The 16,705-nt window shown below is 41.2% G+C and overlaps 1 protein-coding gene across 1 annotated transcript in view; it reads left to right on the top strand.

Moving 5' to 3' along the window:
* Positions 1 to 5,918: 5,918 nt before the first annotated feature.
* BMP3 (bone morphogenetic protein 3) overlaps positions 5,919 to 16,705 on the top strand; it is a 40,499-nt gene continuing 29,712 nt past the window's right edge. The window contains exon 1 of the mRNA XM_006885287.1: positions 5,919 to 6,243. Within this exon, the coding sequence (XP_006885349.1) occupies positions 5,919 to 6,243 (325 nt within the window). The remainder of the gene's footprint in view (positions 6,244 to 16,705) is intronic.

Raw genomic sequence — 16,705 nt, 5'->3', positions numbered from 1 at the left:
ATACTATCCCTAGTACCACAACCTCTTCTAAATCCAGCCTGCACTTCTGGCAGTTCTCTGTTGACATATTGTTCCAAACATTTTTTAATACTTTTCAGCAAATACTTGCTTGCATGTGAAATCAATGATATTGTTCGATAATTTCCACACTCTGTTGGATCACCTTTCTTTGGAATGGGAACAAATATCAATCTGTTCCAGCCAGGCGGCCAGCTGGCTGTCCTCCAGATTTCTTGGCACAACTTAGCACATCCAAGGCAGCATCTGTTTGCTGAAATAAATCAATTGGTATGCTGTTACCTCCTGGAGCCTATTTTTTGCCAATTCCTTCAGACTAACTTGAACTTCTTCCTTCATCACCATAGGCTCTTGCTCATATGTTATTTCATGAAATTCCTCTGTGTCAGCCTATTCCTTCTGATACAGTGACTCTGTGTACTCCTTCTGTCTTCTTTTGATACTTCCTGGATCATTTAACATTCTACCCAAAGTATCCTTAAGTATTGCCACCCGTGGCTTGAATTTGTTTTTCAAGTCCTTCAGCTTAAGAAACACTGAGCGAGTTTGGCCCTTTTGATTTTCTGACTCCAGCTCTCTGCACATTTGATTATAGTATCTTGCTTTGTCGTCCCAGACTGCCTTTTGAAATTTTCTGTTCAGCTCTTTGATTTCTTGGTTTCTTACTTTAGCTTTGGCTTCTCGGCACTCTAATACAATACTCAAAGTCTCATCTGACATCCATCTTGGTCTTTTGTTCTTCTTCAGCCTTTGTAATGATCTTTTGTATTGTTCACGGACTATTTTCTTGATACCCTCCCAGAGCTCATTTGGTATACGCTCATTGGTGCTCAAGGCCTCAAGAGATGGTTTTTAAATTCGAGTGGGACAGACATAAGGTCAAATTTTTGTTCCCATGGGCTTGATTTAATTTTCTTCAACTTCAGCTTGAATTTGCATATGAGTAGTTGGTGGTCTGTCCCACTATCAGCACTTGGCCTGGTTTTCACTGCTGATATTGAACTTCTCCAGCGAGTCTTTCCACAAATGTAATCAGTTTGATTCCTATGCATACCATCAGGTGAAATCCATGTGTATAGCCTGCGTTTAAGTTTCTAATAAAAGGTATTTGCAGTAAATAAATCATTGAATGTGCAGAACTCTATATCATTCTATCTCCAGCCTCATTTCTCTCACTGAGCCCACGTTTTCCAGTGTGACTTAAGAAATAAGGAAAACAAGAAAGAAAAATCAAAGAAACTTGCTTACATATATCCACATAATCTAGCATTGTAACATATGTACACTCACTAACATAAAACTTGCTAAGCATTTGTTAAAACATAAAGTTATCTGAAACAGCAAAAGGCCTGACATTAAGAGGGAATGATGTTAGTATCTAAGGCATATTGTCTTAACACCTAATGTCAATATAGAATTAAGTTGTTGCTTAGGACAGAAACAGGACTGAAACAAGTATGTCCAAGGATGAAACACAGCAGAGAGTTAGTTGACCAAGCAATGATTTAAGATGGTGATTCAAAAGAAAGAGTGGAATCCAAGCCAGAGGCCAGAGGGACCAATGCATAAGCCAACCTCCTATAAGGAGTCCTGCCATCACGACTCTCTTGCACCTAATTTTATCCTGAAGCTGTGTGCACATACAAATGAGGAAGGAAGGTTACAGCCTCTGATCAAAGCTGCACAAGGCCCCTGGAGTCCAGTGTCCACTAGCTTCCCCTTCTCTGCTCTCTGAAGCTGGGACCATATTTTCACTCCTGTAAAACACCCCTAGAAACAACTGTAGAAAACCTGTGAGCTTTTGTTGTGCAGGGCACATGTTTGCTTTCCTGCCAGGCTCTGCTTATTCCTTCAGCAGGGTTTTCTTCTTGTTAGGTGCTGTCAAGTTGAGTCAAGCATCCATAATAACCCTATGAACAACAGATCTGAACTCTGCTATCTGTACCACACTCATCATCGCTGATGCACTTGAACCCAGTGCTGAAGCCACTGTGTCATTCAATCTCATTGAGTATCTTGCTTTCTTCGGCTGAAACTCCACCCCATCCCCAAAGCATGGTGTCCCTCTCCAGGGAATAGTCTCTTCTAGAGACATGCTGAAAGTATGGGAGATGACGCTTTGTCATCTTTGCCTCCAAAGAGGACTCTGGCTGCACTTTGTCAAAGATGTATCTGCTTGTTCTTGTTTGGCAGTATATGGAATGTTCAGAACTCTTTCAAATACCACAACTCAATGGCATTAATTCTTCTTATGTCATCCTATTCTTTGTCCAATTATCAGAGGCATAACAAGTTATTGAAAAGACTGTGACCTGAACCAGGTGTGCCTTAGTCCTCAAACTGATATCATTACTCTTCAATAATTTGAGGAGGTCCCTGATTGCAAACTTTTCCAGCGTAATACATTTCCTGATCTCCTTGACTGCTGGTGCACTGATTCATCAGGATTTTCTTATTCTTCCTTAAATCCATGCCTTTCCTTGCTGTTATTGTTGTTGCATACCATAGAGTCAGAACAGACCCATAGCTGACCCTGAGGCAGGTTTTCTGAGGCCTTTAAGCGGCGAGGAGGAGATTGTCCATCTTTCTCCCTTTGAGCAGCTGGTGGATTTGAAACACATACCTTTGGGATTGCAGCATAGCTTCTTGTCACCATGCCACCTAAATCTATTAGATAAGGTGGAGGATCAGAGAAAGAGAGGAAGACCTCTAGCAAGTATTGACACAGTGACTGTAGCAATGGGCTCCTATTAGAATATAGCATATTGGAAGGTGGTGAGGATGGCAAATAATAGGGCACGTTTTAGATTTGTTGTTCATAGGATCACTGTGAGTCATGACTACAGAATGACATATAACAACAATAAAAGTAAATGTATAGTATTTCCTTGTACAACATTTTCTTTTCTAATCATCACGGCAAGAATGTTGAATAGATTTCAGCTGATCCTCCATCACTCTAGGACAGACTATGAAGAAAATCATGGTAATATATTTCAAAGATCAGCTAATGTCCAATCTTCTGTGGGAATGACACAGAAATGGGTAATGTTTCATTTCATACTGCGTGTGGTCACCAGGAGTCAGGGGCCAATACTAATAATAGTCTAATACTAATAACAAATACATTATGCTAATCCCCTGACATGGACTGTTCAAATATTCCTTACGGCAATTCTGCATAGCAGGGACGATAATATTTATACCTTGAATGAGGGTACAGAGGCATAGAGAAGGTATATACCCTCTTCTGGCATGATTAATGCTTCTGAAAATCCACCAGAGGGTCAGCTATGGGTCGCTTGAGACTCTAAAATATGCAAGAACAACTAGTATTTGCACCATAACAAATGAAGAATTACATAGACTACAGAATGGCAAGTGTTGCAGTAGAATACTTACTTGAACTAAGTGGCAGGGAGTCTCAGGGACAGATTTAAAAGGGAAATGAGTGAATTTTGGGAATGAAGACTGAAGCTGGGAAGAAACCCAGGATTATACACTTAAAGGTCAGAGATGACCACACTCATTGCAGCAGTGAAATATCTTTTCTTCACAATTTGGAAGTGTCCCAAAGCTCAGTACCAAGTGAGGAAGGACAAAGAAGGAGGACTAGAAAGAGGAAGCAGCTCAAGGAACAGAAAGAGCAGGAATGGAGCCAAAAGAACCAAAGATTTGCCAGAGAAAATCAGATAGGGAGTTTCCAGAGCCCACAGATTTTACAATTAGGACTTTTATTCATCACAAAAGCTATTATGCCGTTGTGCCAAGCAAAGATCACACACCACACATGATCTCCCTTAATTCTCACAGCTACCCTTGAAGTATGTTATCATCTGCAGAGCTGTCCCAGGGATCGCCAAGGACAAACTCCAAACCTCAGAGGCCTGAGAAGTGACTTGGATAGAGAATTAGTCCAAGTTTGGAATGCATTTGGGAACAGGGCCATAAGCCTCCTCTAGAGGTTAGTTAGAGGAGCTCTGCTAATCTGGTGGATACCGAGTTACACTGCCAACCTAAAGATACGAAGTTCTAATCCACCACTAGTCTTCAGGGAAAAGGTGCCCACCTATGCAATTTACAGCCTCTGAAAACCTGAAGGAACAGTTTTAAGTTGGTTCTAACTCAAGGGCCCACAAGAACAATAACGAACATTAGTAAGTATGTTAGTCACTCTAGAAATGTTTTCTAATTTCATCCAAACACAATAAACGTGTCATTGTGCATGTCTAAAGAAAGAAAAAAGAAAAGGTTCTATGAGAACCAGTAAAGGCCCATGGGCCCCCAGAGAAGACAGAGAGAGATTAAGGGTTTTCCTGGACCTAGCGAAACAGAACTACACAGCTTGCCACATTCTTACCCATAGCTGACTCTCCAGCAGGTTTTAGTTGTTGCTCTTGTGAGGTACCATCAAGTTCTAAGGGACTCATCCATGATCCTCTAGAGGGTTTTCAGAGACTGTAAATCACAGGAGAGGAAAATGCCCGTCTTTCTCCCCCGGAGCAGCTAGCCGGTAAATCAGAACCAGGTGCCTCTGAGTTGGCAGCGTCCTAGGTCACAATATACATGACACCAGGGGAGAAGGCTCATCTTTCTCTGAGGGCAGCAGGTGGTGGATTCGAATTGCCTACTTTTTGATTGGCAGAGGGACTCCCTTACCCACTGGTCCACCACAGCTCCTTCCCTATTGCCTGTTGTAGTGTGTCATCCAATTGGAACCCACCTATAGCTGACCCTCCAGTGGGTTTCAGAAGCAGTTAATGGCCCAGGAGGAGACTGTTCAGCCTTCCTTTGAGGAAAAGCTGGTGGGTTCAAACTGTGTGCCTTTGAGGTTGCAGCGCTGCTTCTTACCACTAGGCCAGAGACAGGGCAAATTCTGAGAGTTTTTAAGAGGTGGGAAGGACAGGTGCAGGGATCATCAGGTCAGCAGCTTTGGGCAGGAAAATCAGGAGGAAAGAGTATATTTTATGGAATACGGGGGAGTGGGGTGGGGAAGGCAATGAAAGGAGAAAGAAACTAAAAAGGTGCTCTGTGCACTTGCTTAGCACAGCTGGCTTTCGGGGGGATGGAGGGATCAAAAGCAACCAAAGAACAACACAATCCCCTCTTTTCTTTCTTTCTTGATTCTCCTCTTTCCCCAATCACCCCTTGTTCTACTTTTCTTCCCTCGGTGATTCATTGATTATTTCTCCCTGAACTTCTCTCCTCTGCGCTGCCCGTGAAGGTAGAGGAGAGGGGGAGACTGGCGACTGACAAGCGCGCTGGACAAACCAGTAAGAAAACGAGAATGAAGTCTCAGTTTTTCAGTCTCTTTAATCTCTTTCTCTTCCCCCGCCCGCTCCCCGCTCGCGCGCGCGCACAGACACACGCGCACTCACGCGCGCACCCTCAAAACTCTGCCTGGCGGTGCCGCGGCTCCTCCAATCCCTGGAAAAGAAGAGCGAGCGCCTCCCGGGCCGCCGCGCGCACCCCCACTCCGGCACCGTGCCCGGCGCAGTGCTAGTCCTGGTTCTCCGCGCGCGGCCGCTCCGGCCGGGTGTTCCCGAAAATAAAACCGGGAGGGAAGGTAGAGACAGCTCTGGAAAACACCCGGGCCACACACGCCGCGACTCTCAGCTCGCTCGCTCGCCCAACGCTCAAGTGGAGAGAGCGCCTGCAGCGCCCCGCGCCGGGGAGGTCCGCGGCGCAGCGGGAGAAAAGCCCACCTGCCGGTCGGTGCTCGCTCGGCGCCAAGAGTGGGACTTGTCGCTGTCCGTCTCCAGCCCTGTGCGAGCTCTGGACGCTCTTGCCCGAGTTGGTCCCGGGTTCAACCCTAGGCTTTGCGGAGCGCGGCTTCTCTGCTCTCTCCCAGTCTTCCCCCAGCGCCGCCCAGGGCGGTCGCGCCGCGCCGGGACCTCGCCATGGCTGGGGCGCGCGGGCTCTTCTGCCTGTGGCTGGGCTGCCTTTGCGTGAGCCTCGCACAGGGAGAGAAACCCAAGCGGCATTTCCCGGAGCTCCGCCAGGCTGTGGCGGGCGATGGCGCGGCAGGTGGTGGCCCCAGCCCGGAGCTGCAGCCGCGCGACAAGGTGTCTGAGCACATGCTGCGGCTCTATGACAGGTACAGCCGCGGTGGCAGGACCGAGGCGGGGCGGACGCCAGGCTCCCCCGAGCGCGACGCCCGGTCCCTGCGCCCCCAGCTCCTGCACGAAGGCAACACAGTTCGGAGCTATCGTGCTGGAGCCGCAGGTGAGTGCCTGGGGGCGTCTCTTTCCCGCGGTGCAGCCCCAGCTTTCCACCAGGAACCAAGGCCCTGGTCCCCTGGTGCTGCCCAGACCCCTTTCCCCACTTTCCGCTGCTGCCCTCCGGAGGCTCCCTGTCCCACCACGCCCCGCATTTGGGAAGCTGAGCCCCTCTCAAGCCCAGTTGTAGAGTCCGAAGTGGCGGCAAAGGGCTGAGTTGGCTGGGATATCTGCTTGACAAGGGGAAGGGGCGACACCCCATTCCCAGCGGAGCCCGGTTGCCCTGAGGGAGGGTGTCTCTAACACCCCTGGAATGCCTTATGCCAGTTTCTAAGTCGCTCAGTAGAAATTCCTGTGGCCTGAGCTTTTAGCCATGTTTATTTATCGAGTGGCAGATGCCATTTTATGCCCACTGTTTGACCACCTGTGAGGGAACTCACACTTGCCCGGGTTTTTAGACAGTCCTTTCTCAAGATCTTGTAGCCCTTCTTAATCCTCTGCCTTATGACATTTCTTTAACTACTTGAGGGCTCATCGGTGGCAAACAAACAAAATCAGGTGCTTGGGTGTTCTTAATTTAACACCCGTCAAGGCAGAGGGCTTGCCCTATTCACTTTGGGAAAAGTTAGAAGAAGGATGGCTGTGGTGGATGTAAACATCTCTCAGAATCTGCTGATGAAATTCTGCTCATCCTGCTTTTCAACACAGATCACTGCAGACTGAAGTTCATGGCTTACAAGGTTTCCGCTAGCCCCTGTGGTGAAGCTTATAACTTATGCTAACAGCCTCCCTCTCTTGTGCTAACAGCTCCAGGGAAAGTTTCCTGGCCAAGGCTCTGTTTATATACTTTGAGGATGCACAGTTCTTTGTAGTTCACTACATTTATAATAAAGGGAAATGTAACTGCAAAACCTGTCTTCAGTGAAAGGTTGAAACATAGCCAAGAATCTTCAGTAAGGGGGCCAAGTGTTGCTTTGTAATGATCAATTCTATCAAAATTGCTAACAAAATACCTCCCAAAGCTTTGCTATGTAGCACTTCTGGAAAAAAAAAAAAAGGAAAACTAAAGCATCCATCAAGAAAAATTCTAGGCTGACACTGTAAATACTCTTTAAAGCTCATAGACATGATGACATTTACAATAAATGTGAATTATGGTTTCTAATGCAGAAATCTGTAGTGAGAGTCAGAGCTGAACCAGATTTTTTTCTCTTTCTTTTTTTTTTTTCTTTCTTAAAACTGTGATTAAGGTCTGTGAGGGCTAAATCTTTTTGAAAGAAAGAGAAGTGTACTTTGGATCATCCTCAGCATCTTAGCCCCTTGACCAGGCTGTTCTCAGAACTGGCCATCCCAGTGACTGCTCTGTTTACATCAATGCGTCTGTTAGGGCACAACTCCATGAAGGAACCCTGTGGAAGCAAAGAGTGGAAGGTGTTTGTGTGAGGAAGACAGGTGGCAAGAATAAAGACTCCCAAATCATTCCTACCTGCATATTGACTTTTTAGAAAATAGTCATCCGGAGTAACTTGGGCAAATGAAGAGACTAAATGCACACGTGTGTGTGTGTGTGTGTGCATGTATCTTACCTAAGAGACACAATAGTATGTGTGTATGTGTGTGGTATACACATACACATGCACATACATATGTATACTTTTCATCAAATTTCTTTTTAATGGGAATCAAGTGGTTATTGGGGGAGTTTGAGCTCATTTCATTCACTTGTGTAGATTTTTGATGTTTGTTTTGGGCTGAGTGAACCAAAAGTGGGAGATTGATAACAGTTTGAATAATTAGGTACAGTATCATACTTTGATAGTTTGGTGGAAAGGAGTTGTGTTACCAATCCAAAGGCACAGAGTTCAAATCCACCAGCTGTTCTGTGGGAGAAAGATGGACATCCTCAGCCCATTTAATTTATTGTCTCTGAAAATCTGCTAGAGGGTTAACTATGAGTTGGTTCAGACTTGATGGTACATACAACAACAGCAACATATTCTATTGGTTTTTCCTAATTTACTACTTTCTAACTTCCCTGTCCCTTATCAGCTTGACTGTAGGCTTATGTCATTGAATGATAGACCCTGATATGGAGGCCAGAAGTCCCCTTAAACTCATACAGTTCAGGTTGAAGCATATGCAAAGCTGTGTGTCCCGTTAAGAAAAGCAGTCGGTTTAGCATCCTTGAGACTATTCCAATTGGCAAACAGGAAAGCAAATAGTAAGACATGCCCCAAAGTCCCATTGTTTTGTTTTTCTGTATTTTTCAAAGACGTAATGACTTATTCATCAAATGTAGACACTGGTTTTTGTGGAAGCTTAAGTGTCATGTTACCACAGTAGTGACTCCTGGAGAGGTAGTTCATGTTGGACACCTTCCAAAAGTGTTTAGTTACTAACACTCTAAAAAGACCTTATTATAAGGCAGTTCTGGCTCTAATAAGGCAGGGCTCCAGGAAGGTACTGAGGCTTTCATGTATGTCTCTCCAGCTTCATCCATATCAGCATTTCCATAACACCCTTCCTCACCTTATGACATATGTTCTGATGTGGGTGAAAGAAGCTGTCTTCATTAATAAATTAGATATGTTTTTCAGCCCAAAATGTTTAAGTTTCACAACATATGGCCTTCTCTGTACTCAAGATGTTAAAGATTGTAAAGGGCAGGTTAAGTGGTGAGCTGTAGATCTGGAGTGGCTGCTGATCCAGCAGACTTGCAGAGTGCTCATCCGGCCTGAGCTATGGCCTTACAGCCTCCAGTTGCTCCTTGGAACATACCTGATTGAAATTATTTATTGTTCTAAACCTAGAATATCTTTGGTTGAAATTTAGCTGCTGTGGTCTCCCTCTGATTACTTTCTACTTAAACCATTACTTGATGGTGGGTGGCATTCATCCTAAATACACTTTTTGCTAACCCTTTTTCTCCTCCCTCAACACTGCTCAGTTGGCGTGCCAAAACCGTAAGTTTGGAGAGTTTAGAAGTTTTGGATTTTTTGGTAAATGTGTACAGACTCACATAAAGATAGATTTTGTCTTCCCCTTTGTAAAAGACAGTTTACAAAAAGTATTGATGATGTAACATTTCAGACTTGGAAAACACATCATCATGGAGGGAAAAGAAAGTATATGAAATTACCATTTACTTTAATCTTTGTTTAAGAATTTGTCCTTGTCTTTGTTTAATAAAAGAAGAATAGTTTGTATAGATTATCTCCTGCTTTGAACCTTTAAGATAGATGAGTTATAATCATTATATTGTCACCATTCCATGGTTATTTAATTTTCATGTTTTAAATCATGAAATTCATCTCCCTGGGAAAAATTAGTAAAATATGTATCTTATAATAAGAAAACTTAATATTTTAACTTAGGACATGTAACTACAAAAAGACTGTTTCCACAGATATGTGTTGCCTTTGAAAAATCACAGACTTCATAGGTAAATGGAAAGAACATTGAAGGAATCTAAAACCACAGGTGTACAATTACTTTCATTTATAAATTAGTAAATGTCATTGTGACATGTTTATTAAGTACCTGGTTGAATACATGCTTTCAGAAACGATAAGATAATACTATGGTCTGAATGCTTGTACCATTAGGAACCATTGGTTATGGGAAAAGATGATTTTTTTTGATAGGTTTGATGCTAAGGGATACAGTAACTTTATGAAGGCATTGTCATATTGTAATGCCTGGCAACAAGAAACTACATTAAAATAAAAGAGTCTTTGGATTATCTGATGTTTTTGTTTAAAGGACAATAGTACATCTGGAGAGAGAGTTTGGGATGGGCAGCTGCTTTAAATTATACACTTCTTAAAATACATGATAGACCTTAATAAAGTTTTTACTGTAACAGGCAAGACAACTTTATAATCTCTGACATTTAAAAAGCCCTAATACCATGAATTCTTGATTATCCATGCTAATGGAAGGAAAAGAGAATAAATTGTATATAAAAATAATTTAAATTTAACTTTATAGTATTGTTAGACACATGCAAAGAAACCCAAGAAACCATTAGGGTCAATGAAAAAATATCCTTAAGCAGATAATTCACTCAGGGAATATGTGTACATATAATAATATAATTAGGATAATCATAGATTAACATAGTTTATCTAGGCATTGGAATTTGATAAGCACTAGATGGATGGCCTCTTTTCATTTAATTTTCCTGAAAATTAAATAAAAGCATGGCTATCAAATCTACTCTTAAGTATTTTAGAGTTACAGAATTTTAATTATTATTTTGAAGAGACTTTTGAAGAAAGAAAGCTCAACTCCTTTCTTTTATGAAAGAAGAAATGGGTGTGATAATATATTCTCAGACCTATCAAGCTCATATCGAAATATATTATGTCCAGTAGCCTGATAAGAACTTTTGAAGAGAAACTTTCCCAAAAGAGATTTTGGAAGATGTTAACAGGTGTTATAGAAAGTAGTATTCCATGGTGAGTTAAATTTGGAAATTCAGAGCTAGAATAAAATGATCAGCTTTTTTTGCTATCAAAGCTCTTGGGGTCTTTAAACACTATGGAATAAGTCCTTTTAAGAGGGGAGACTTTTCTCTACAAAAGATTCTTTTAGAAACTTAGGATTCTGAAAACTCAGCTTGACTCAACAGCTCCTATCACCAACAACTTAGCAAGAAAGATATGGAAAAATTCAGAGTGAATATCCATGTTTTCTTCAAATCATGATACTTTTGTGCCTTCGAACCTTGGAAGGCAGTCACACTTTTGAGAAACTAGAAAAGAAGATTAGATGAAAGGTCATGCAATTTAATCACACACTAGATGCTTTAAAGAAGGTTTTGGAAATAATTGTCATATTGAATCTTAGTATGAATACATTAAAGAATACAGTCTCGATTCTTATTTCTCATTCACTACTTACCTAAGTTATATGTGTGTATTACTTGTCTGTTGAAACGACTTTCATGTTTTAAACTTGCCTCAACAATTTTAGAGTCTGTGTTAATACATTTAATGTTCTGTGCAACTGTATGAATCTTCCTTCATTATTGCCTTCTGAAGGATCATTATATTGTTGTATATCATTTCGGACTCATTGGGATTCTATATGACAGATCAGAACTGCCTGTTGGAATTTCCCAGATTCAGGTGGTCATCTTTATAGTAGAGTCATCAAGAGATCATTAAGTTTCATGCATGCGTTCTTTCTCTCTCCCTTGCTCTCTCTCGCTCTCCCTCTCTCTCCCTTGCTTTCCCTCACTCTCCCTTTCTCTCCCTTGCTCTCTCTTGCTCTCCCGCTCTCTCCCTTGTTTTCCCTCGCACGCTCTCTCTCTCAGTGTGTGCCTTTTTACTTCCTATAGAGTGTCTGGTGTTTTCCCAACCATGGATCTTGTGGTTAGCAGCTAAGTGCTTAATCATTGTACCACCACGGTTCTTTTCTTAAGAATTTTTTAAACTCAGTTATTGCTATCAAGTTGGAACCAACTCATAGCTGACCCTCCAGTGGATTTTTAGAGTCTGTGAATTGCACAGATTACCCGTCTTACTTTTAGGGAGCTACTGATGGATTTGAACCACCAGAGAGGCACCACTTTTAAGTTAGCAGCACAACTCTCAATGGACTACATCACAAAGTAGTCTTTATTGTCATTACAATTATGCTTTTGATGAAAAAAAATGTTTTATATGGATAAACTTTTAATGGAGATTATATATATCTTTCTGTTAATGTTTTGTCATCATTAATACTTTGATAAAGGACACATTTATTAATGATACATATCAGCTGTCATATTATCTCCATTGTTTATTGCATTGATTAGATGGAATGAAAGGACACATAGTCAGTTTATATTTTCTGTTGATCATTCAGTACTTTAAAGGAGAACTTTTCCATCTCAACTTTTGATAAGGTTTCCCCACCTATTAAATATGTATAACATAGTAATCAGATAGCATCCTTTTTTTGTTTTTCAGATAATATCTTATAACTTTATTTTGTTGTTAGTTGTGGAGAAAAAGTTTGGCATCACACATGTAACAGCTTGAACTTTCATTGCCAAGTTTCAATTAAGTGTGAATTTTCATTATTGTGTTATAAACCCATGAAAATAGAATTTTACAATGGAAATAGTGACATAATGTTAATCAAGTAACACAGTTTTGTTGTGGTCTCATGCCGTAGAGCCAATTTTGATTCATGGCAACCCTGTATGATGGGGTATAACTGCTTCAGAGGGTTTCCTAAAATGTAAGGCTTTGTGGAAATAGTGCATCAACTTTCATCTCCAAAAGGAACCACTGGCTGTTTTGAGCTGCCAGCCTTTCCATTGGCAGTTGTGTGCTTGACAACTGCTCCACCAAGGCTCCTTACTTCTACTTTGGCCTGTGTTAACTATGTTACTAAAGAACCCTCATTACTGCATTTTTGTTTTACACCCATGGATGTATTTGTTGTTACCGTCAAGTGCCAATGAATTGGCGCACCTGTCCTGTGTGGACATTAACAGAACTAAATGCCTCTTGAGCCTGCACCATTCTAACAGCCATTGAGGTACATTGTTGCATTGTTGCATTGTTGCAACTACTTTGTCAAACTATCTCTATGAATATCTTCTTTCCTATGAATCCATTATTACTCTTCAAAGCATGAGGTTTTTTGTCCAGGGACTGGCCCCTCCTGATAGTATGTCCAAAATACAAGAGCACCTTGCCTTTAGAACTTCATAAGGCACTGGTCTATTCACATGCTGAAGAACCCTGTGGATGCAGCTGCTAATTGAAAGCTCTTGGGGTTGAAGCCATCAGCCACTCTACAGGAGAAAAATGTGGCAGGCAGCCCCATAAAGATAGAAAGCTTTAGAAATTTTACTGTGTTTAACAGGGTTCCTATGAATTGAAAGCAACTTGACTACAAGAATATAGCCTGTTCTATTCACAGGTTAGTTAATATTAGATGTGTTCTGGCATAATGGTACATAATGGAGTACTCCTGGTGGTCTCATGGTAAGGAGCTGTGCTGCCCAGCCAAAGTCATGTGGTTCTAATCCACCAGCTGCTCCAAAAATGATGAACAACCTTCTTTACAATTTACTGCCTTTGAAAACCCACTGGAGGGTCAGCTATGAGTTGGTTACCACTTGATGCTACATAACAACAGCAATCTGGCATCTTGTATGAGATCTTCTGATGAACAAGAATAGATGTGCTTGTTTACTAATATGTAATGAAGAATTTCACATGTTTCTGTTGTCTTTGTCTTCACAAAGATTCTGTTGCTATGTATGACTGATAACTATCCCTCTCCCATTTCTATAGAACCTTCAATGCTCTTTTCAAATGTACATGCTTTGAGAGGGACAGAATCCAATAAACAAGATAAGCATGCACTTACTTCTGGTTTCTTTCTAAAATTTCTTGTGATTCCTTCCAGAAATTGTTCACTGGAGATTTTAGTAAGTAAGCAGAAGTAAGCCTATGCTAACCTTGCTTTTGTATAATTTGCCCCTAGTGGTGACGCACAATTTAGAGATGATATGTAGTAGTAGTAGTAGTGTGTACTGTCAGATCTGTCTGGTACAGGAGGAAATTGCCCCTCCTTTGAACCACGTGTGTCTGGGATTATAGTGCAACTTCTTACCACTGTCCACTAGAGCACCCTTAGGGATGATATTTTTAAAGGCATACATAGTTGTTTACCCTCTAGCTATGATGGCTTAGTGCTAAGTTGCACTGCCAATTTAAAAGCAAGTGGTTTATTTCTACTAGTTGCTCTGCAGGAAAAGATGGGCAGTCTCCTCCTGTGTGATTTAGTCTCTGAAAACCCACTGGAGGGTCAGCTGAGTCTGTATATAACATGTTTGTTTATCTAAAATATCAAAGTATAGTTCACAGATTCAAATAACCATTGTGTCTTTATTAAACTCCTTCAATGAACTACTGTCCTTACAATTAACAGAAGCACAGTAAATGGAATTCCTTGCTTGCATTTAGGCAAGCTTTGCAAAAAAAAATTTTGGGTAAATTAATCCTAGTATATTACCAGCTTCAAATAATCTGAGTTCACTAATGAAGTTCTATTAAACATTCCTTTAATAAAGATAATTATATCCCATTAATTTTGGAAAAGTGTAGTTGCTTATCTTCTTGTTTTTCAATTAAAGCAACAAAAAAAAGCCCTAAATCCTCTTAATTTTCATTCGAAGAATCTTTTAATTTAATTACATAGGATTCATCTAATGATCATTTAAATGGAATCTAATTACTGCACTTAAGTATGTGTTAAGGTTAGTGGTTTTTCAACAGCCAAAAAAGTCATTAGATTTGTAATGACTTTTTTTTTAAATTTCCTAAATTAAGAGTTGTTGTTAGTTGTCATCCAGTTGAAATTGACCTGTGATGATGTCATGTGTTACTTAGTAGAAGTACTCTACTTAAGGTTTTCTTGACTCTACTCTCTGAAAACATACTGTCATGCCTTTGCTGTAGTATTGCTGGAAGAGTTTGAACCATCAACTTTTAGGTTAGGAGAAGAGTATAAACAGTTTATCACCTAGAGATGTGTTTAGACCAAACCAAACCAAAACAAGCCCATTTGCTGTGGAGTTGATTTCTTACTCTTGTCAAGTTGAAAACATACAGTCAAACAAATTACCTCACAGGCTTTCCAAGGTTACAAATTTTATAGAAGCAGACTGCCACTTCTTTCTTCCACTTAACGACTGTGCCACCAGGACTTCCAGAGAGGTGGAGGAGATCACAAATTATAATTTTGACTAAAATATTGATCAATGAAGCCAGCTAAGACTTTTCTGTTTCCTCAACTCTCAAGTGGATTTAATCATATCTACCTCTCTAGAGTTTTTAGTACATAGGGTTTTGAGCTGTGGTGCTGGAGAAGAGTATTGAGAATACCATGGACTGCTAGGAAAACAAACAGATTTGTCCTGGAAAGGGTTAAACCGGGTGGCTCCTTGGAGGCAAGGATTCTGAGGCTCCGTCTAACATACTTTGGACATGTTGTGAGGAGAGACTGGTCCTTAGAGAGGGACATCATGCTTGGGAGGGTGGAGGGACAGCGCAGGAGAGGAAGGCCCTCTATGAGGTGGATTGATTCAGTGATTGGGATAATTGGGATGGGAGTGTCGGAGACAGTGCGATTGGCACAGGACAGAGCGGAGTTTAGGGCTGTTGTACATAGGGTAGCTATGAGTCGCAGGCAACTCGACGGCACATAACAACAACAACACCTTTCTAGAGAACTGAAGAACAATGCATTCTATAGACTAAGGTGAACCTCTAGAGGCCATATAGTCTTCGCAATTACTTGCTATGCATTTACTGGGCAATTACTAGGGATGGTAGAAAGAGAATTGATGCCTTTGAGGTGTGGTGCTGAAAAATACTATTGAATATACCATAGACTGCTAGGAGATCAAACAGTTTCATCCCGGAGAGGGTGAAACCAGGCTGCTCCTTAGACACAAGGTTTCTGAAACTCCATCTAACATACTTTGGGCATGTTGCAAGGAGGGACCAGTCCTTGGAGAGGGTCATCATTCTTGGGAGGGTGGAAGGACAGCACAAGAGAGGAAAACCCTTAATGAGATGGATTGACTCTAACTGGGGTAATGGCGATAGATGTGTCAAAGACAGTAAGATTAGCACAGTTTTGAGCAGAGTTTAGGGCTGTTGTATGTAGGGTCACCATGAGTCTTAAGTGACTCACCAGAACTTAAAAACAACACAACTGTGCCTGTTTTACAGAAATCCAAAAGAGAAAATCCATAAAAATGCAGAAAGTCTGTATAAATGAGATTATTCTGAATATTTTGAAAGATTGACTCCATACCACCCTAAGCTTACTTAAAATGTTGGAAATACACATCTGCTTTTACTACAGAAGATACATTGGTGATTTCTCAAACTCAATGGTTCTTAATGTTTAGTTGCTGTATTTGCAACATCAGCATTGTATTAGAAATACAAATCGTTCAGCCCACTGTACATCCTTTTAATCAGGCTGTGGGGATGAGGCTCTGAAATTGAGTTTTAACAAACCCTTGGGGTGATCTAGATGCATACTCAAGTTTGAAGAAACACTTCTATAAGGTCATGTCCCTAGAGTTTTAGTATATCTTACCATCACCAATATCCAAAATGTAGGATTGATTGAGAGTGTTATTCTGGTCTTGTTTGGACCTTTGCATGGGAAAATATTTTATTAGCACATATAAGAGTAAACTTTCATTTTGAAAGATATATTACTCCCTTTATAACACATTGTCCCCTAGAGATGATTTCAAAGTAAACTAACACATTGTTCCCTAGAGATGATTTCAAAGTAAACTAATAAAAACATGCTATCTTTCCCTCATAGAACGCATACATATTGACATATTAGGCATTGGAGAGATGAGATGGACTGGCATGGGGCATTTTGAGTCAGATGACCATATGATATATTACTCTGGAGATGAAAAGACA

The sequence above is a fragment of the Elephantulus edwardii genome, unplaced genomic scaffold (genome assembly GCF_000299155.1).
Source record: "Elephantulus edwardii isolate Elephantulus edwardi_28Jun2011 unplaced genomic scaffold, EleEdw1.0 scaffold00042, whole genome shotgun sequence".
Lineage (NCBI taxonomy): Eukaryota > Metazoa > Chordata > Mammalia > Macroscelidea > Macroscelididae > Elephantulus > Elephantulus edwardii.
Note: the sequence above shows the minus strand (reverse complement) of the source record. Positions and strands in the feature narration are given on the sequence as shown.